At 32.3% G+C, this 23,484-nt stretch overlaps 1 protein-coding gene across 1 annotated transcript; it reads right to left on the bottom strand.

Moving 5' to 3' along the window:
* Positions 1 to 1,540: 1,540 nt before the first annotated feature.
* On the bottom strand, positions 1,541 to 23,460 carry LOC136041496 (C-signal-like). The gene is made up of 5 exons (XM_065726192.1): positions 23,141 to 23,460; positions 16,418 to 16,516; positions 11,936 to 12,101; positions 7,049 to 7,174; positions 1,541 to 1,891 (listed from the first exon to the last, which is right to left on the bottom strand). Exons 1-5 carry the CDS (start codon positions 23,357 to 23,359, stop codon positions 1,725 to 1,727), a joined length of 777 nt encoding a protein of 258 aa, XP_065582264.1. The 5' UTR covers positions 23,360 to 23,460; the 3' UTR covers positions 1,541 to 1,724.
* Positions 23,461 to 23,484: the final 24 nt, after the last annotated feature.

The following is a 23,484-nucleotide window of genomic DNA, read 5'->3' as shown; positions in this document are numbered from 1 at the left end:
AAATAAAAATGTCCTTTGCATGTTTTGTAGACTGAAGACTATGGCAATTTTGGATGCACTCAATAGCCAAGATTTAGTTTTAATTGTTTTTCAAATGAAAATTCAGAATTTCCTTAGCATGTTTTGTAGACAGAAGAACACGACAATTTATGATGCACTCAATAGCCGAGATTTGGTTTTAACTGTTTTTCAAAGGAAAATTCAGAAATTCTTTAGCATGTTTTGTAGACAGAAGAATACGGCAATTTAATTGTTTTTCAAATGAAAATTCAAAATTTCCTTAGCATATTTTATAGACAGAAGAATACAGCCAGGGGTGTATCCAGGATTTTTTTGTGGGTGGGGGGGGGGGCTGTTTTACAAAAGAATGTTTTGTTAAACAAAAACTTTAAAAAACGCATCAAAAAAATTTTTTATATTCATTTTATTACGTTTTTACGAGTCAGACCAGCTTTTCGAGGGGGAGGGGCGGTTAAAGCCCCTACAGTAAAATTCAAAATTTCCATAATATGTTTTGTAGACAGAAGAATACTGTTTTGCAGGGAGAAGAATACGGCCAGAGATATATCCAAGATTTTTTTTTGTGGGGGGGTGGGGGGTGAAAAGGGTTTACAATTTATTGGGGGGGGGGTACAAAAAACTTAAAAAAAAACACATCAAAAATTTATCTATTTTCATTTTTGTTACGCTTTTATGACTCGGACTAACATTTCGGGGAGGGGGAATTGCCCTGGATACGGCAATTATGGGTGCACTGATTAGCCAAGACCTGGTTTTATTGTGGAACAAACATTTCCTATTGCCTATGCTGTGCTCCTTAGGACGAAGTCAATCAAATGAGCTATATAAAGGGGATAGAACACCACCCTACTTAACTCGTGACTTAATACGACACCAGTTGCTGACCTCATTTCCTGCACAGCAACATTATTCTCGTACATAGCACTAATCACTTTAATGTATTTATCTGGTATATCATACAATGATAGGAACTTCGCTAAAGCTCTTCTGTCAGCTATATAAGGCATTCATTACTAATACTTTAATAATTGAAATGGATATTATAGATTAATAAATATCTATATATATCAATTATATTAATAGATTAATAATTGAATACTTTTCAATTATTAATCTAAGAGTGAGAATTTGGTCGAAGCATCCTCTCACAGCATAAATAATATACAGTAGCGAAAATTTGGTTCAGAAATAGAATACATCACAGCGCGCTTTGGTAAGTTATAGAGCATCAAAGGATTTCAGTTGCTACTTGGCATTCAATCAGATCATAGCGAGGGCAAAGTCATGGCGAAATATGTGCGGCTGATGTGTCCCAAAAATCTTTAATAGAGAGTATAGGAATATTCACTACTGTTTAATTTTTATACTGTACATCCTCTCCCCTTCCAAAATCAAACTGTACTTCCCTTAAAACTTTATCTACAGCCTCTTAAGTCTAAAAAAGTATCATCATAAAACCAAAAAAATAACTCAGAAAACAGGAGTTTTCAGGCATGAATACATTTAAGATAGTTCAAAGTCCAAGGGACAAAATATTTTATTTTGATGTCTTTGGTACTTCAAAAGGATCGAAGTGACCATTTTTAACCGTAAATCTCATAAAACAAAAGAAAATATAATTGTATAAGAGTTGCCTGCAAAACTTAGTGGGCTATGAGAACGAAAGATTCGAAGTCTTTAAAACACAAATATCAATACACTGACTAGAAAGGCATTTGGGACCCATCCCAGGCAAAGCATTTTCCAGTGTCCTTAACTGACAGGTTATCAATTATATTCATTAGATAGTTCACTGACTGTTCTGTTGAGAAGAGTTTGTCTGGAGCCACGCCTTTATGATAAGGTCTCGATAGGTCAGTGTTGACAGTTCCTAAAAAAATTATAAAATCTTAGAATCGGAAAACTAATTTGAGCAGAATGCTAAAATTCAGCAGTCAGCAATTATGAAATAATGTTATTTGTTAGATTGAAAAAAGTATGTGGAAATTGTAAATACGTCAAAAAAGACTTCAACCGAGACATCCTCAACAAAGCCAAGAAAACTCCAATAGCTGCAGATTTGTGTGCAGATGAGGGGGAGGCAAAACATTCGAAATCCTAAATTTTCCCTAACTTTTAGGCACTTATTTTTCAAATTATAAAGTAGAATTTGCCCTGTATTGTTTGGTCTCTGCCCGTAGAAAAACCTGCGTACGAGCCAGAATTGGTGCAATAGATCCATAAAGGGGAAATAGAATACCACCCCCACCCCCGCAAGTTTTCAGTAGTTCAGCAATTAATTTTGGCGAGGGCATAAACCCAGTCGAGTTTGTTTTTTCACTAAGCCCTAAAGATGGCGGGGGCACTAAACCCAGTCGAGTTTTTTTTTTTCACTAAGCCCCGGCAAGGAGATCTTTTACCCTCGCAAATGATCATTTCCAAAGTTATAGTTTTATTAAGTCTAGTCTTTATTAAGTCTTATGGCTGGGGGATCGAGTTGAAATTTTGAGGGACAGCCTGGTTGGGGGTTATTTAAACTAACAGTGTCGGTAAAAAGCCCGCTTAGGGAACATCGTTTATTTGTTTATGTTAATGTAGGAAAGTTGTAAAACAAAATATAAAGCAGGGCTTGCTCAGATAGTAGCATTTTAGTCTCCCAACAACAAAGTTATCGCCTCGAGCCCGGTATTAGTCTTTTCAAAGTATATATCTATTTCTCGACTAAACTTACGTTTGTGGAGAGCAAATCAATATTAGTCTACTTTACGCGTACAGATGGATAAGAATTCGATCAAAAGGGGGCTGGGGGTCTCTTTGTAAATGAGCATTTCCAAAGTTTTGCTATGGCGAGTCAACCTGCTCTGTCTTGCGGTTGTGGGATCGAGCTGAAACTTCAGAGGCAGTTTTGTTAAGGGTAGGGTAGAGGCAAGGCTAATCCGAACTTTGAATTGAGGAGGGAGGAGGGGTAAAATCGCCGCCGATTCTTACGAAGAGCAGGGATTACGGTTATTTTCTTTTTTATGTCAGTTGTCTGACAGGGCTCTCTACTAGTTCAAAATATGCTACTTCATTTTGAGACAAAATACAAGACAAAAGAGCTTTTTAAAATAACTTCCAGAAAACTAATTAAAAGGAAAATCATTGACTAATAAAGTCGATCTTACAAACCATCTCTCAAAATGCCATGCAGTTGAACAAAAGAGCCAAATATATTTCTAATGTCAATCTCTAAACGACTTAACCTGCTTTATTTACTACTACTGTAGAACCTCGGTTATCCGAGTTACTGTGGACCACAGCTTAGATACCAATACAATTATGAAAACTCAATTTATTTTCGAGACACAGTGCGCGGTAGCGATGCTAGCGGCTGGAGACAGGAAACTGGCAGCATAGCTTAGATAACCAATATTGGTATCTAAGCTGTGAATGCAACAAAACAGAATTGCGTTCCCGCCTATGGTATTGTAGTGCGATCTACTCGTCGGAGCGCGGGCTTGGAGGAGGCGCCAAGTTCAGAGCTCTATACCAAAAGCTTCTTATGGGCAAGATGGGAGTTTTCATAACTGTATATTGGTATCTAAGCTGTGCTGTGGACCGAGAATACATCGGATAAACAAAACTCGGATAACTCGGACTTTCAATCAACAAGGAAACATATTATAAAATTAATAACACTCGACATAAACATAAACATAAATAACATAACATAAACATAAACAACATAACATAAATAACATTATTTATGACATAAACATAAATAACATAAATAAATAACATAAACATAAACATAAACATCCATTTCTATATTGTAAATGAAAAATGACAACTTGCAGCAATGTAACATTACCACCAACGATAGCGATCTCGCACTGCGCCGTGCCTTAGACAAAGAAAGAGAATTTTGTTTTGTTTACGGTACCCTTACCGCCACAGCATATTAGATTTCTATTTAAATACAGCATTGTATATTTTTTATTTATTGATAATTAGCAAGCCTTAAAATAACTGGGATTGTACTTTATCAGGATATGCAATTATCCTAGAAGAATACTTCGGTTAAACCGTACCTCGGTTAGTCGGGTCTCGGATAAACGCAGCTCTATTGTAGTTACAAATTATACACAACCGCCACCCAGGGAAGTTTTATGGATTACCGATCCTCTGATCCTCAAGCTTTGATAATTTTCATTAAATAAAAAAAAAATATATATATGACACCCTCATAGTTAACCAGCAATAAATGTAAAAGAATAAATAAATAAATGAATAAAATAATAAATAAAATAATAAATAAATAAAATGAATAAATAAATGAATAAATAAATAAATAAAATAAATGTCTCTCCTATCTCAGTAGTTGTTTTAAAGCTTTATTTTAAACAACCCAGTGTGTTCAGCCTCCAAAATGCTGACTGGTATGTCATTCCTTATATCTGAAATTGAATACATAGTTTTGGAGCCTGCAGGTATGGTCTCCTTATGCTAAAACGTAGAATTATACACCTCTCTAGTCACATATCAATGGAAATAACAATTTACAAAAAAAAAATCAGCAAAAATTGCGGGACATCATTCCCACATCGACAAGCAAAGAACAGCAGACTAATTTCTGATCAATTTTAGTGACCAAGCGCTCGATGAAATTTCTCGTGTTAAATTATTGAACAAGCTACATCATCAGTCTAGATCAACAACCACAATCTACACTAAACGATTTTTTTTTCATCAGGGAGCATCACAAGCATGGATAATCCTTAAATTGCTCCAAGCTGCGATTTAAGGTAATTTAAGGCAAATCATTACGGTAGAAAACGAGCAACGTAATCTCCAATAGTACCGCATATGAAGTATTATTCTCAGTATGTTGACAGAGATGATATTTTCTCGTATTTGCTCGTTAGCATAGTTGGAGTTCCCATATGGTCCAATACTTGGCGAACCTGCTGTTGTTCATTTATGGGAATGATTTAAGTAAGTGTCGGAGAATTTTGAGCCTTAATGTGTAAATTGAGAATGAGCACATAGTTTCATAAAAAAATTGCCCAATTTAAGAAGCGTAATAGAATAAGCTATCTCCTGTTTATTATCTTGGATTACTGTAAACAAAACAACAGGATTTTTGGTTAATCCTCCATAAAATGCTGCTCCTCCGCAAATTCAACTAAGTTCAGCCAATTTAAAATATTCATTTTATCTATATTAGTTATGAGTTAGGTGCTCATGAGTCTTATGTTGTGAGTCTTAAATTAAACGTTGGTGCAATCTGACCAATCACGCTTAACTTCTTAAAACATAACATAGTATCACTTACATTTTCCACATAATTATCAAGAAGACGTACTATTTCATCTTGTAGAATCTACACTCTTTTTAAGCTGGCATATGAATGACTAGAACACAGGACACAACCATAAGAGAAATAGGACGCAACAACAGTACGATACTACTACTACTACTAACAAGTCACTGCAGCACCAAGCCGTCTAACACAGCTACGCTCCTCCTCCATACCAATCTATTTAAAGCCTCTCTCTCTTACACCCTCCCAAGAAGTTCTCGATTAAATCTTTCCTTACGACATTCCCCCACCCAATTCGGGGAAGACTTGCTTTTCGTTTGGTCCTAGACGGCTGGGTGACAAGGTATGATATAGTAATGAGTATACAATAATTTGTTCAATAATAAGTAAAATAATTAAAGAACTGATGGTGGTAAAATATGATTTTCTCAACACTAAATTCCCTCAACTCTAGCAACTTTGGCCACAACAAGATCACTACAGTGCTTCCGACATAAATTCCAATCAGGGTGGAAGCCTGATCATAATTGCACGAACAAACCGATTCATTTTTGCCATTTTTTACTACTAACTACTACTACTGCTACTAACAACTCACCGCAGCACCAAGCCGCCTGAGGCAACACAGCTACGTTAACTCCTCCTCCATCCCAAACTATTCAGAGCCTCCCTGTTTACACCCTCCAAGGAAGTTCCCATTTCCTTCAAATCTTTCTCTTTGACATCCTCCTTCCCAAGACGAGGACGACCTGCTTTCCGTTTAGCCCTACACGGATGGCCGATAAGGATAATCTTCGGCAATCTGTCATCCTTCATCCGCAGAACGTGTCCTAGCCATCTCAGCCTTTCTTTCATTATAGCTCTAGAAAGTGGGATTGAGCCACATTTTTCGTACTGCCTACTGTCGGAAATACGGTCAATCAGGCGGGTACCCAGAACAATCCGAAGAGAATTTCTCTCAAAAACATCTAGTAAATCTTCATCCGCTTCTCGGAGCTCTCATGCTTCAGAGCTACATTTAACCACTATCATCACTGTGCCTTCCAATATTCTAATCTTGGTTTGCAGACTTATCTTCCACTTATCTGCACCAATCAGGGTGGTGGATAACTGGAGTGAAACACCTTTAACTGAAGAATAAAGAACACCAAGCGCATCCAGAGCATGCAGGATCCACACAGTATCACCAACAAGAGGGGGAGGGCAAAGAGAAATCATTTATAAAAAAAATACGGACATTGTCCAAGAATAATTAAGAAACTTCTTTTAAACTAGTTTATCAATGTCATAATATTTTTGATTATCACCGCCTTAGACTAACTAAGTAGCGTTACCGACATATTCTAATAAGTAATTTAAACTGCTATGTGAACGAGTGATGTCGTCAAAGAAGAAAAACAGTCTCCCAAACATAAATTAATAAAAGGTCACAATATCCCCCTCCCTTTATAACTCCGTCTTGACGGCTATTGTAACATAATTTATAATTTCATAGATTTTCTGAAAGTTTAATATCGTATCTGGGCAGTCAAAACAAAAAGTAGTACCAGGGTGCAATGAGAAACACATAAGTCTATCCCTTCCTCTTGCCAGTTCAATACTGGGGGGAAAATACCCCCCCCCCCTCTGTCTAACCCCCTGTTGCTTGCTTCCATAATAACAGGAAATACATAGCGTTTCCAAAATTTTGAATCAATTCTGGACATTAAAATTAACAAATAAAAAGATCAAATAAAAATGGCGTACCTGGATGAAGTGAGACACATACAACTTTATTCCTTCCTCTTCCCAGTTCAATACTTAGATTTCGAGTAGCCATATTGAGAGCTGCCTTTGACATTCTGTAACTATACCATCCTCCTAGGCTATTGTCTAAATATAAAAAATGAAGGTATTAGTATTACCTAGTTTTGAATCACGAAAATGAAATTAGTTTCTCCATCAATTAGCGGTGAGTCTAAATTAGTAAAAATAGTGTTGTTAATTTATTGAATAAAAATGGAAACAAATGCAATTAAATAATAATTTCTTAGCAAACATTACAATACGTGAGAATTGTAATACTCACGCTAATTTCCTAATAAGGAACAATACGTGAGGCTGAGCCTCACGTATTGTTCCCGTCCCTCCTCTTCCGAAATTTCAGACCTTCTGATCTTTCGCCCATTAAAGTTTCTTATTTTAAATTCTGTAAATTTTTACTTGGTTTCCCCCTTTCTTTTAGTAACACTGAGATTGTTTTAAAGCTTAATGTGAAGGATCCTGTAGTCTGTATAAAGAAAAAATATAAAACATTTGAAGATAGGGCGAAAATTAGCCTTTTAGGCCACAATTTATTCCCGTTTTTTAGTAACAGTTCTGGCTCTTCATGATTTATAGGCTAATGTATTTAGCAAGTGTTTTTTTCTCTCTCTTTTTTTTTAAGTGTTGGATCAATATTTGATAGGTTTTGATTGTAAGTGTTATCAGTTGTTTTTTCTTTATATTATATTGTAACGTACTCCTCATTTTTTGAGGGAAATAAAGAAAATAAACAAATAAATAAATAAATATATATATATATATATATATATATATATATATACAAAAACATATGGACGGCTCCTAGGCTACAGTTCGATCATCTGCACTCGCGTCACATTTCTATTATAACTGTATAATTCAAATTCAAAATAAATACGAAAAATTCTAATAATTGGATTGCAACCTGGCCTCATCCTGATCTATATTGTTTATCATATTTTTTAATGCTCCTAATTTTTTGTTTCTTCAACTACTTTTTTTTGTGTTAGATCTGCATATTTTATAAAAAATTTTAACCTTCGTTCCAGTTTTTTCGTTATTATTGACAACAGTGCTGATAACTTCTAATAAACTTCTTGATAAACTCTATGATAACTCTTGATAAACTTCTAAACATGCCATAAAAAAGGCTCATGATAAAATTACTAAAATATTATGGAGCGGGGCAATTTTCGGGCTAACATTTCTCAAGCGCTAACCCTTTTAATTACAATGAAGCCATTAATTGCTATCTATTAATCACTAGTAGTAACCATAATAGTTATCATGATTAATCTACTGAAGGGTTCAGTATCAAGGTTGATCAAGTCGAAAAAAAGTAAATTCAAAAGCTTTCGCAAGTTAAATTACCAAGGACATTAAATTGAAAGCATTTTACCCTCCCCCGGACCCATCTTAGGTTTATGCATATCTAAAAACTGCAAATTTTCTAAGATTTCTAATTTGCTTGTTCCAATATTATGATTTTACTATTTAATAACCATATCTGTGTCACTGTTGCCTCGCTCAAACATAAAAATCAATGAGCAAAATCAATTAGTTAAATTTGATAACGCTTTTCGTCAACAAAAATTCAAATTTAACAATCAATTGATTCCCAAAGCCAATTACATTTTCCAGGATAGGCTACATCTTCTTAAGCTATTTGATGCCACATGTTTTATACCTTATTTTTCGCTGATTTTTCATCCGCATCCCTTTAATTTAAATATGGCACTCGCTACTACCAAACGCTGCATAGCCATATGTAGAGGTCTTTTTCGCTAAAAACTAAATTGCCAATTATTCATTATTTTTAAATACATATATGGTTGTGTAAGTTTCCACTTAACAAAAACCAAACAATGAGGTTTCATTTTCACTGTCTTGGTACTTCAATGACAAATCTTATCCTCTATAGCTTGTTCAGACACACTGGGAAAGATGAAAAACCGATCGGTTTTTCAGTTGTTACCGATTGGTTTCTCGTGTGTCGTCGAGTAAAAATGAGCAAGCATTTTTAAAAGTGGAAAGCATGTCAACTGTTAAACACGCAATACTTTGTATACAACAAACACGATAGAGGAAGATCAAACAGTTCGTGGTAACGAACTGTAGTAAGGAGCGACCCGGCTCAATAGTAACCAAAACTCTAAAAAATTGAATTTTGATATCAATGGCTACATCAAAAGAATCGCATTTTAATGCTGATTTTAAATATATAAGTTTCATAAAGTTTAAGCTTACCCATCAAAAGTTACGAGCCTGAGAAAATTTACCTTATTTAGGAAAATAGGGGGAAACACCCCCTAAAAGTCGTAGGATCTTAGCAAAAATGACACCATCAGATTCAGCGTATCAGAGAACCCTACTGAAGAAGTTTCAAGCTCCTATCTACAAAAATGTGGAATTTTGTATTTTTTGCCAGAAGACAAATCACGGGTGCGTTTTATTTGTTTGTTTTTTTTTCCCCAGGGGTCATCGTATCGACCAAGTGGTCCTAGAATGTCGCAAGAGGGCTCATTCTAACGGAAATGAAAAGTTCTAGTGCCCTTTTTAAGTGACCAAAAAAATTGGAGGGCATCTAGGCCCCCTCCCACGCTCATTGTTTTCCAAAAGTCAACGGATCAAAATTTTGAGATAGCCATTTTGTTCAGCATAGTCGAAAACCATAATAACTATGTCTTTGGGGATGACTTACTTCCCCACAATCCCTGGGGGAGGGGCTGCAAGTTACAAACTTTGACCAGTGTTTACATATAGTAATGGTTATTGGGAAGTGTACAGACGTTTTCAGGGGGATTTTTTGTTTGGGGGTGGGGTTGAGGAGAAGGGGCTATGTTGGAGGATCTTTCCTTGGAGGAATCTGTCATGGGGGGAGAAAAATTCAATGAAAAGGGCGCAGGATTCTCTAGTATTACTATAAGAAAACAATGAAAAATAAACATGAAAACGTTTTTTTTCAAATGAAAGGAAGAAGTAGCATTGAAGCTTAAAACGAACAGAGATTATTACGCATATGAGGGTTCTAAAAATACTTTAGCATAAAGAGCGAGGTATTTAGGAGGAGATAAATACCTTGCTCTTTATGCTAAAGTATTTTTAGTAATTTCAACTATTTATTCTACGGCCTTTCTGATTCAGGGGTCATTCTTAAAGAATTGGGACAAAACTTACGATTTAGTGTAAAGAAGGAGGTATTAACGAGGGTACAAACCCCCTCATATACATAATAAAAATTAAAGAATATAAAAGTTTGTTACGTAAGTTAATTCTAAAGTTACGTATATTTTTTGCTAATAAAAAAATTCGTTAAAATAAAAATTAATAGTTGCCTTTTTATGTAACCGAAAAATTGCATGGCAACTAGGCCTCCTTCCCCATCCCATATTTCTGAAAATCGTATGATCAAAACTAAGAGAAAGCCATTTAGCCAAAAAAGGAATTAATATGCCAATTTCATTTGAATAGTTTACGTGTGGAGAGTCAAAATCAAACATGCATTAATTCAAAAACGTTCAGAAATTACATAAAAAAAACTAGTTTTTATAACTGAAAGTAAGGAGCAACATTAAAACTTAAAACGAACAGAAATTACTCCGTGTATGAAATGGATTGTCCCCTCCGCAATCCCTCGCTCTTTACGCTAAAGTTTGACTGTTTGCCACAATTCTGCTTTTTAAAACAATTAAAAGCTTTAGCGTAAAGAGCGAGGGATTGCGGAGGGGACAATGCATTTCATACACGGAGTAATTTCTGTTCGTTTTAAGTTTTAATGTTGCTCCTTACTTTCAGTTATAGTTCTAGACAAGAAGTACATTTGGTGTAGAGACTTGACGCGTACAAGATTATCTGTCTTATTAGGGAAAGTTTCGGGCCAATCCTTTGAACGCTTTTCCCCTCATACCGACCGGTTTTTCTCATCCATTTTCCTATATATCTGAATGGGCCATCACTTTCAGTTAAAATTCATGGAACAGGATATATGCGTAAAAACACCTCGTTACCATAGCATACGACAAAATCATTAGGTGGATAATGTTTATCAAGAGCAAACAACAGGGTATCTTAATTAATAATTGATATCATGATGAGTAACTAGGGCACGGTAATTATGCATTGTGGGTCAAAAATAGCCTTTAGCTAATGTTGTTATCCAGTAAGTCTCCAATATTATTGGAAACTTACCCTCCTGCTACTTTTTTCTCTATACAATCACGCAATTTTATTAAGGGTAATAATCATCTTTTCTGGCTGAATTAAGAAATATACTTGGAGTTCTACTAATATTTCTTTCGAATTGTTTCTTTTTTCAAATAACTGCGAATTTTAGTCTCTTTTTTTGTACCAATTATTCAGTTTTATTTTTTTTCTTCTTGTTCTTGATAAATAAAGCACTTTTTATATCCAAATTACTATAATTTTCAAAAAGAGGTAAACTAAAAATGATCTTATACAATAACATTCAACCAACAAAGAAAGAATTCCATTTTTGGTTTCAGCACAAAGCAAATTATTAAGAATTTTTTAAATTATTTTTTAATTTCAATATTTTTTTTGTCGAAACGCAAACTAAAAAAAGCAAAAAATATGGCTACCAGGAAAATCATGTTTGCACATTCAAATTGACTGTACAACTTCAATAGAGACCATATATACATACTAAAAGCCACAAAATTTAATTCATGATATAAAAAAAGTTGAATTAGGTTCCTGAGCATTATCTAAAATTAGTTTTGAATAAAATATATATACATTTTTATCATTTCTCAGAAAATTAACTAGCTGGGTATCTGTTATGCTCATAACGAATAAATTTAATAGGCTTAAAAAGTTTAAACCATATTTTACCTGTTATTGATCCAACTTTAGCTGTAATATTAACAAGAACTCCTGAATGTTTGCTTTTTTCATCTTGGACTCCAAATCTACCCTGCCCTTTAAGAAGAAAAGGGCTAAAATACTTCGCCATTAGCAATGGTCCGACAGTATTAGTCCTTAAGGTGTCCTCCAAACCCTGTGAATAGACATAAAAGAAAATGATCAAACCAAAGCACACATATGATCAAACTAAAAACAAAAATACAGTCTGATGAATATTAGATAAAATTTAAAGATCCATTTTTCTGTGCTTCCAATCAGTCTTGAACAAGTATTAGTTCCCTCATGAATTCTTCTTCTTCCAAAAATATAAGCAATACAAAAATCAAACTTGTACTTTAGTAATTTTGAATTTTTGAACATTTTTAATTAAAATTCACTCAAAAGTACGATGACTGCTCACAGTGTCATTAAGCACGTGAATTGAGGGGCTTAGATTTTGAAAATATTTTTTTAGGTATTTATTTTGAAAAATATTGTTTTTTATTTTCATTGAAAAAATAAAATAAAACAAGAGAATTGCCCCCCCTAGATTTGAAAAGTACAGTTTGCCAGTTTGCCCCCCCCTCCCTTATATTTTCATGAATTGATGCCCCTAATTACACAGACTAACTCTTCTCTTTTATTGCTTTCCACTTCTTTTTAGCAAAGAAAAAGGAGAAAAAAGGGGTAAACGAAACAAAATACAAACAAACCACAAAAAATCACAAATGAAAAATAAATCAGGGTACCAAATTTCAAGGATTCTCTTTCCAACGCTTCCAACCAGAAGCACTTTTTCGGGGATTCCCATTCCTCCAAAAAATACAATCATTACAAAATCCAAATTTGCAGACTAATAATTTTGTTTCCTTGAATATTATTTGCTTAAAATTCACCCAAAAATATAATGACTGTTCACATTGCCCTAAATTAACAATTTTCTTCCTTTATTGCTTTCTTTTCCTCTTTAGCTATTCAAAAGAAGAAAAAGGGAAAATAGAAGATAGAAAAACACAACACCCTGATAACAGATAGACAAGAAAATAAGATCGAAATAAAAATTTAAAAAATAACCATATAAAAATTTATAAATTTCTAATAGTTTTTAATCCCTGAGTATTATTTACCTAAAAACTCCCCCAAAATATAATAGCTGTTGTATTTAGAAATATTTCGAATATATATTGTAAACGTAAATAAGATCATAATAAAACACAAAAAAAACAGACAAATATTAAATCATTTAAGAGTTCTTTAAAAATTCTCTTTCTGAACCTTCAAATCAATGACACTCCCCTGCAGGTTTCCCTTCTCTCAAGAAATATGCATGTCACATACTTCAAATTTTCATACTTTTAATAGTTTTGAATCTCTCAATATTATTTGCTAAAAAAAAATTCCCTGAAATACAACATCTGTTTACACTATGTAAGATTAAATTTCCACTGCTTTTATTGCTTTCTAGTCCTTATTAGAGAAATAAAGATACAAAAAGGGGGAAAATTAGGATTGAAGGAAACAATAAGTTGATAAGGGATACAAAAAAAAAATATCATTAAAAAACACAAAAATAGAGGATAATTTTTTATACAAAATTTGCTAGACAAAATGAGTGGATATATCAAGAAAAAACCAACGAAACTAGGCCAACAACGAGTAATATGGCAGTAATGTGGCCATTTAGTGTGTTTTAGTCGCTTTGCTTCTTCATGATGTAGCTCATAATTATATATGTGGGGTTTTTCATGTATTAAACTTTGTAAATGATTCTTTTTATTTTGCAAGATTTTAAGGTTTATCTACACTAATTAAGCAATGAAGACAAACTATGAATATTAATCAAAAATTTCACCACTTTTTTTTCTACTAACCTAATCCTATTAGTCTTGTTGATATTTTGTTTTGATAAAAAGACAACACAATGAGTATTAAATCAAGGAATAATCTATATTTAACAAATCTCCTTGCAACACTTTTAGTCATTTCTGCCCCCCCCCCCTCCAAACAGGATTATTACCAAATTCAAAATGGTGTATTTGAATAGTCTTCATGATTTGAATATTAATTTGCTAAAAACTTACCCAAAAATAGTTCTGAAATCACTCAAGGTTAACTTTTCCCCTGTTTATATTTGTGTATTATTATTTTTTTATTTTTTAGCTAGAAAAATAGAAAAAGAAGATATTTAAAGGATACAACTGACAAGTAACCAGTTCATGAGCCATGTGGTATGTAATGGTTCTTTAGGATTTAATATAAGTTGCCATGCTATCCTCATACTTTTATTTATAGATTTTAATTTTTTAATTTTTATTTGCTTATCTTCTTGATTTTTATATGTGTATTTTCTTATTTCCATTTACTTATTTTTCTTCAGTTCCCTGTTGCTACCTGTGCTTCCACGCATAGAACACTAGCTTCACCTAGTAACTTAAGTTGCTGCTTAGTTTGTAGCAAATTCAAGGCTCTCAATTTGACTAAAGATCAATTTTGACTCAATTTGACAATTTGACTAATGATCAATGAGCTTTTTGAAACTGGCTAAGCCATTTGTGCGTTTTTCCCTTTTTTGTAATATATAATACATTTTATTTAAATAGAGTTTTAAACTGAATTCCTTGTATGAGCTATAATCCCTTGCTCGATCTGTGATTTCTATAGAAACATCACAGATTCCTATAGAAGAACTATTGTTCTTTGATTTTTCACTTTCAGAACACTTTTAATGTGTGCTAAAAAAAACAACAACAGAAAATCATGTTTTCATGGAGTCAAGATTTGTATTAAAAAGTTTAGTTCTTTTGAACATTTTCTTTTTCAATAGATCTGTATAAATGTAGTGAAAACTAAAAGTAGCCTACATCAACTTCATCCACATTAGGGAGAGAGAGAGAGGGAGGGGAGCATAACTTATAAGAATAATTTTTAGACTGTATCAAACTATTCATGGTGCTTAATAGAAACCACAGGGCAGTTCTTATCAACAAATACAGAACCCTAAAAAGGATATTGTGATTACAATATATGCATCAAAGTTATTATCATTTATGTTGAATCCAAATATGTAAACTTTGCTAGATTGAAAGTTAGTCAACATGCTAGAATGAAAATTTTGTGTGATTTTAGAGATAAAGGAGAAACTACTCCAGAAAAGAGAAGGAATGATTAAAATTACATCAAAAACAGCATATCTAAGAAGCTTACAGCATAGCTTTCAAGCCCCTATCTAAAATTAATATGAAATATTGTATATTTCCACAGAAGTATGGTAATCAAATTTGGGTATATTTCTTTTCTTTGTTTTACTTTTTCCAGGGGTGATCATATCAAAATAATGTTCATAAAATGTCATGGGAGGGTTGATTCCAACCAAAAATCAGAAGTTCTAATATTTTTCTAAGTAACATGAGGCCAAGCCAAAGCAACATGCCAATTCCAGCCATTTTATGTTAATTTTGTCTAAATAAGGCCAAAATCAGATTGAGCAAAAATTGTGAGATTATCAATCATTTATAACAATCAAAAAACAATTTATTTAGCCCCCCCCCCAGGTTTACAGATGCTGCCACATGTTAATGTATTCATGTCTAAATATATATGTTGTCTAGACAAAATGAAAGTTATTATAAACTTTTATGCATTGAAACTAATGGTTTTACAATGTTACATAGTCACACATCAACTATTTGGGGAAGAGGGCAACATATCCTCTTTCTTTGGGAGAGGGGACAGGGATTACTTGTAGTTTTAAAACATGTATTTTTCCGCCAAGATTCTCGAATTTTCCGTGAGATATTGTTCATGTCAATGTGAACCAGATGTTTCTCCTGCCTCTCTTCAAAAGCTCTTCTCATAATGTATGTAGAGCAGTTTTAGAGAAAGAAGATAATTCTAAGAAAAACTTAAGCATAAAACAGCCAACAAAATTGCTGCAGTTTTTTATATTTTGTTTCTGGGCCAAAATAGAAGGAGTTTATTCAAAAATTCTTCAACATAAAACTGTTGCTCTCAAAGGATAGGAAAAGGGCTATCCCAGAAGGGACCACTTTATCTAAAAAGAAAATAGTAGCCTAACTGTCATAAGCTCGGCACAGATATATTTATTTATGATTAATCTTTCTTATAACAAATTTAATCTTTTCAGGAGAGCTTGAAAAAAAAAATGCTGGCTGCTTAAGTGGCTGCAAGATGTACAAACACCTTGAGCATCAACAAAACTGGTCTTAGGTATACAGCTTCTATAATAGTTTCTTCAGGAAAAAGAGGGAAAGAGTGAAAAGACAGGAACACAAGGAGAATATGAGGCTACAGACACAATAAAATACAATGTATTTTTCTAGGCTTTAAAACTTCACAATTATTAATAAGCTAAAAGCCATGAAATTTCACAGGAAGAAACACCAGACAACTTTTACATTCACCAAACCTTGCTGAGAGACATTTTTGAAACTCTAAAAGAAGAATACAAACCTGACCAGAAACATCTCTTAAGCTGGTTTCTCCCTTACCACTTGGATGTAGAATGGCTGAGCAATTAATTAGTAAGTCCAAAGATGATCCAAACTTACCCTGAAAAATTATAATAATTCATTACAGAGATTGACAATTTAATAATAATGCAAAAAATAATATCCAACAAAAGTTTTATGCACTTTGCAAGTATAGATTCTTGAATCTTGAGATTTAAGGTTAATTATATCATTTGAAAATAATTAAAAATATTTTCTAAGCTGACGTAGAAATAAGATAAAGACTTAACTGAAAAAGAACGAACTTCTTGGGTACTTTGGGTATTTTTTTTTTACATAAATACAGCATGTATTCTAAGGCTTGGTCAGAAGCTATACTTATCTAACTTATCAAAATCTGACACCTGTGACCACATTTGCAAAAAGACTTGGATGAAACAGTTTTAAAAATCTTAGAATTCTGCTTTTGTAACTGCCAATATGTTATATGCTATAACAATTGGTTATGTCCATAAGACTTATTTTTATGAATTGGAAAACTCATTTATTTGCAGTTTACTGAAAATAAAATAAATTTTAGATTTTTTCACTTTTTTTTTACTTTCATAAATATAAAATTATGAAAATTTTAAGAAATAAATATCAGTACCTGTGAATTAAACTGAAAATCCAAGGTTATTTTTTTTTCAGTAAATTACAAATTATGTTTTGGTCTTGTTAAGGCATGGAGGTTATCAGCCCTACTCATGTTAATTTCTGCTCATTTGACTTGGCTATTTATTGTAATTTCTGTTTGTTTTGAGTTTCATTTATTTATAGATAGTGGTTTGTGGTAGTTTTACACTTGGAAGATTACTTGACTGCATTGCTACTCATGTTTGGCTAAATGGAGCTCTGCTTTTCTTTGAAAAACTGTTATTTTTGTTATAACAATTTATAACAATAGTTGTTTATAACAATTGTTAGCTTAACTTTGTTATAACAATAGTTAGTGAATTTTGGTCAGCTATATACACAACGTTTTAGATCAATTCCATATACTTTAAATTTAGTAAACTTTAAATAATATGATATAGTACAGCATTACCTTTTAACTGATACATACCATGTAGAGACTAAAAAGGTTCTATATTTAACTAATAAATTTGGATATGTGTTTTGATGTAGACTATACACAGCACTGCCTAGCCAAAGGAATGGCCCAATGCAAGGACCAAAGACCTAAGCATATGCAAGAAGTCTATCCTCTGCTTAGTGAATGGACCTATTTATTCAATAATAATGTTCATGCTCTGAAGCTTTTATAAACCATAGATTTCTCTTAGAATGCATTCATTTAGTCAAGAAGGCAATCATAGCTCAGCATAGAGGTAACCAATAGAGGTAAGCATTTAAATGATAAAACAGACAACGTAAACAACAGAAATAGTAGTATAAATGTAAATCAATACTAAAAAAAAGAATGATGAAAACAATGATCAAGATGATTGTTTTTATAAATATTTTGAAAGACTCCTCTATTTAGTTTTCAAGAATTTTTGCTCTACCATACGTTAGCATCCTTTCTAAAAATAGAGTGATCTAACATCCACTGTATATCAAATAATTAAGTATTGCTCATCAGTATGGTATTCCCTAATAAGAGAGATAGAGAAAGAGTTAAAAAAGAGCAATGTAGGGCCACTAAACTCATACCTTACCTGAGACATCTACTATACCATCAGAGAATGCAGAGACCACAGTTGCCTAGTCTTCAGTTCTGGCATGATAGAGCCAACCAAACAGATACATTCAACATTGTTAGGAAAATTGACAATACCACTCTAACTCACTTCTTCACTTTAACAGAATGCAGTAATACCAATCAACACCAACGCAAAATATACCAACCATGTTCACAGAAAAGATTAGGCAAAAACTCCTTATATACCCCAGTGTAGTAGATTTGGAATAGACTTCCATTGGAAGCAGTTAAAGCTATCATAATCTAGTCTTTCAAAAGTAGTTCAGCATCTATAGATTTCTATACTAGGTCTCATCACAATCCATTTTGAGAATTTTTTATTTTATTTTTTGTATTAGTTGTTTTGTGACCTGTATGTTTTCATAGTGTGTTATTTTTCATAGATTTGTATGTATGTATTATGTTGTCAGCATTGTCATAACTTTTTTGCAATGTTTAATGCAACAAGCTTGATAAAGTTTACTATATTTTGGCATTAAAAAATAAATAATCTGCTTGATGAATAGAGGAAACCAACAAAAACTGGCAGATTTGGGTTTTGCATTTTTTGTAGACAAAGTCTAAGTAATAATGTATTTTGACTGAAAATACATACATTACAGTAAAAAAAAATTGAGATTCTTGTAATACAAATAAGACATCTATGAAACAATATAGTTTAAAAAATTCCAGACATCTCCAAGTAGAGAAAAATGGTGCATTACCAATCTTCCAGCATTAATCTCATGCTGTGGAATGTAAGATACTAGCTGGTGTATCCTTGTCTGTGTACAATGATATATTAAATGTTGATGTAGGCCTAAAAGCCAAGTGAATTATGACATACCTATTAAGAACAATTTAACATTTGAAGCATTTGAATCAAACACTGAAATTTTACAATAAAAATGGTTGAAACCAAGAGCACCCATTCCCAGAAATGTAGGAGAGGGAGAGGACAAGGATTCCCTCTTCTTATAAAAGAAGAAGACACTTATTTTTTTTTTATTAAACTGAAGTTTTTTTTCTTTCTTCCATCCAAGTATCGTAATTGATATTTTTCATAACCTGAGGGGAAAATTGTCATCTCTCTTCCTGATTTGCACCCTTGAAGAAACCTGACTATTCTCAAAACATTTCAGGTTTGATCCAAATTTAGAACTTGATTATTTTTATGCTTATTTCTTCAGTAAAATTTTAGTTAATTGACTTCTTGCTATCTCAGAAAGGGTTTAGGTTAGGAAAATGAAACTTTTCAGGGATGAATCTACAGACTAAAATATGTCCTGGGAAGGTGTTTTGAAGTAACTACCTCTACTCCTTCTCTGTCTAGGGGGCCCTGATCTTTGATGACCTTTAAAAATATTTGTGTTATAAAAGTGAAACCTTGCAAAATAGATCTTCTGCTTAATAGAAGTACAACAGAATTCTTTTCAGCTTCATAACTTTGCTCAATTCCATTTTATAAGGTTTTAAAGATATGCAAATGCATTTCCTAAACTTTGGAAAAAACATTGACATGGCTCAAAAATCTACTCAAATAACAGGAATTGCATTTTCAGAACTGAAGGCAGGGAAAAAGCGACTAGTAACTGAAAATTAAGGTTAAATGTTGTTTTGTCAAAATTTCAATAGGTATAGACAGGTCATGTAGGCAAATTTCAGGGCCCTCTAGAGGGAGAAGGAGTGGAGGTGGGTACTTTAAAATACCTTCCTGGGACATACTTTAGCCTTAAGACCTGTCCCTGAAAGTTTCATTTTCCTAACCTAAACCCTATCCAAGATAGCAAGAAGTCAATTAACTAGAATTGTACCATTTCTTCTTATTTTGTGTTAATAAATATATATATATATATATATATATATATATATATATATATATATATATATATATATATATATACATATGTATATATATATCTATATATATATATATATATATATATATATATATATATATATATATATATACATATATATATATCTATATATATATACATATATATCTATATATATATATATATATATATATATATATATATATATATATATATATATATATATATATATATATATATATATATATATATATGTATATATATATATATATATATATATATATATATACATATATATATATATATACATATATATATATATATATATCTATATATATATATATATATATATATATATCTATATATATATATATATATATATATATATATATATATATATATATATATATATATATATATATATATATATATATATATATATATATGGTAAAATTCTAGTTAATTGACTTCTTGCTATCTCAGACAGGTTAAAGGCTAGGAAAATGAAACTTTCAGGGATGAATCTACAGACTAAAGTATGTCCCAGGAAGGTATTTGAAACAACTACCTCCACTCCTTCTCCCTCTAAAGGGCCCTGACCTTTGATGACCTTTAAAAATAAATGTGTTTTAAAAGTGAAACCTTGCAAAATAGATCTTCTGCTTAATTGAAGTACAACAAAATTGTTTTCAGCTTCATAACTTTGCTCAATTCATTTTATAAGGTTTTAAAGATTAAAATCTGATTCAAAAGATAAGGATGGTATTTCTAAGATGCATATGCTGATTGAGTGCACCCCCCTTATATCTCACTTTCAGCTTCTTTTTCAAATGTGTCTATGTACTTCATATGTACCTGAGAGTTTTCTGTGTGGCACTGTTTTGTCAATTTTAAAAAGGGGAAAGTCACTGATTGATTTTTCTTGCTATCAACGTATTACTGTATCTTGTAATATTAGTAAGGTTTTTGAGTATATCCTTCTACCATTTTTGACTAAAAATATTATTGAGGATGAGAACCAATTTGGTTTTCAGAGTGGGGTGGGTTGTCAGCATGTGCATAAGATTCTGTCTTCTCTATTGGCTGATAATTCTTCCAAGGGAAATGGTCTTTACATTTGTGCTTTGGATCTTTTGAAAGTGTTTGATAGTGTGGTCCATAGTCAGCTCATTTTTTCCTTGTATAATTCTGGGGTCAATCTCTCTATTATAATGCTTCTTAGGTTTTGGTATTCAAATTTGTTTCTTCAATTAGGATCTGCACCAGACACTATTATAAGAATGCAAAGAGGAGTTAGGCAGGGTGGTGTTCTGTCCCCTATGCTTTTTCAGATTTGTATTTCTAGTGTGCTTGCTAAGCTTTCAGGTACATACCTTTCTGGTCTTGCAGATGTTTCTTATCTTGAGTATGCTGACAACTTGCTTCTGATTAGCTGTTCCAAAAAGGGTCTTTCCAAAATGGTCTCTATAGTTTCTGATGCTTTCTCTGATATTGGCCTTTCAATTAAAATAGATAAATGTGAGTTTCTTCCCTATACTGTTTGTGATATAAGTAAAAAGATTCAGATTGGTTATGCAAAAATTGTTGCAAATAGAGGGAAGTATAATAGACATGCACTGGCTAAACGTTATTCTACTTTCTGTGATTATCCTGTCCTTTATGCTTCAGGTCTTTCCCCTTTTCTTAATAATGGTAATTTAAAAAGAATTTGGATAAATTATTTCAAATTTTGCAAATTTCTTCTGTATCTTCCACCTTGGACAAAAAACTGGACTCTTGTTAAAAAATTCTCAGTTCCTGACATAACTTTAAAGTTGGAGGTTCTTCATAACAACTCTCCAGTACAGCTTCTGCGTGCCTATCCCCTCACCACTGTCTTATCCGTTTTTTTTACTTTGTGGGTGTATTTGTTTTTCTCTTTGTGGTTTTTGAATTTCATTTTTTGTGTGTATCTAATGTTCATTTTTTTTTCATAGTTTGTTATTTTGTGTGTTTATTTAATTTTTTTTATTAATGTAAAAAATTTCTATTGTCATTACTTTTCATTTTTTGTATGTTTTGCTTTTTTTGTGTGTATTTAATTGTTTGTACTCCACATTTTAATACTTTTATAGTGTTGTTGTGGGTAAGAAATAAATTATTATTATTATTTCCTGGTAAAATTGGTGCAAACAGTATTACTGGCTTTCATATAGAGTGAGTATACCACTCAATGCCTTTTTTAATGCTGTTTACAAATATAATAATGGCTTCTACCACAAATTCAGATTCAAGCACTTTTTGAACTCTTAAAAATGACCTATATAGGGGTCATTACAGATCTGTAATAGTTTAGAAACAAATTTGGGCTATATATTTGTACATCAGGGGGGTGGGGGTAAAGCATAGCATATATTAAATACATAAACTAACCATTGCTATTTTTTTATGTGTTGGTGCTGTAGCACTGGTGATTTCTCTTCTCATTTAAATTTGATGTGAATCTGAATTTGCAGTAGAAGCAATTATTATATTTGTAAACAGCATTAAAAAAGGCATTGAGTGGTATATTCACTTTATATGAAAGCCAGTAATACTATTTGCACCAATTTTACCCATTTTCTAAATTAAAAAAAAATTGATATGACTCAAGATTCTATTCAAATAACAGGAATTGTATTTTCAGAGCTAAAGGCAAAGAAAAAGCAACTAGTAACTGAAAATTAAGGTAAAATGTTGTTTTGTTAAAATTTCAATAGGTAGAGACCTGTCATGTAGGCACATTTCAGGGCCCTTTAGAGGGAGAAGGAGTGGAGGTGGGTTCTTTAAAATACCTTCCTGGGACATACTTTAGCCTGTAGACCCATCCCTGAAAGTTTCATTTTCCTAACCTAAACCCTTTCTGAGATAGCAAGAAGTCAATTAACTAGAATTTTACCATAGGCTATATATATATATATATATTTATATATATATATATATATATATATTTATATATATTTATATATATATATATATATATATATATATATATATATATATATATATATATATATATATATATATATATATATATATATATATATATATATATATATCCTCATCAAAGTGGAGGGTAGGCTATGTTTAGATGGGTAGGGTAGTACTTACACCTAAACTATTTAAACTAAAACCCTAAACGAACCTGAATTTTTTCTGATAGACTTTTAACTTCTTCTTCTTTAGTCACATTTAAGGAGAAAGAGTGGACATTCTTTGCATTAGATGCTAAATCCATAAGGTCCTGACTAGTATCAGCAGTTCTACCTGTTGCAATGACATTGATATTATTTCTGGAAGCCAAAGCTTTGCAAAACTGTAGTCCTAACCCTCTTGTCGCTCCCTGCACAATAACTGTTGTCATACTGACTTATTATTGTGAAGTTTTTCTTATATAATTTACTTCCTGGTTTTCACAGATATGATTTTTATAATTTAAAAATCTTGCTCTCTAAGCACTATAAAAAAAAAACTTGATTAGATAGCAAT

This window comes from Artemia franciscana, unplaced genomic scaffold (assembly GCF_032884065.1).
Source record: "Artemia franciscana unplaced genomic scaffold, ASM3288406v1 PGA_scaffold_23, whole genome shotgun sequence".
Lineage (NCBI taxonomy): Eukaryota > Metazoa > Arthropoda > Branchiopoda > Anostraca > Artemiidae > Artemia > Artemia franciscana.
This window is presented reverse-complemented; position numbering and strand designations above follow the sequence as displayed.

Bases quoted from the DNA above. Each gene is read 5' to 3' on its own strand.
- LOC136041496 (XM_065726192.1), bottom strand. From the start codon at position 23,359: ATGACAACAGTTATTGTGCAGGGAGCGACAAGAGGGTTAGGACTACAG. The intron at 7,175-11,935 runs GTAAAATATGGT...TTTTATATTTAG, and splicing joins TAAAGTTGGATCAATAACAG to ACAATAGCCTAGGAGGATGG. The intron at 1,892-7,048 runs GTACGCCATTTT...TAATTTTTTTAG, and splicing joins ATGTGTCTCACTTCATCCAG to GAACTGTCAACACTGACCTA.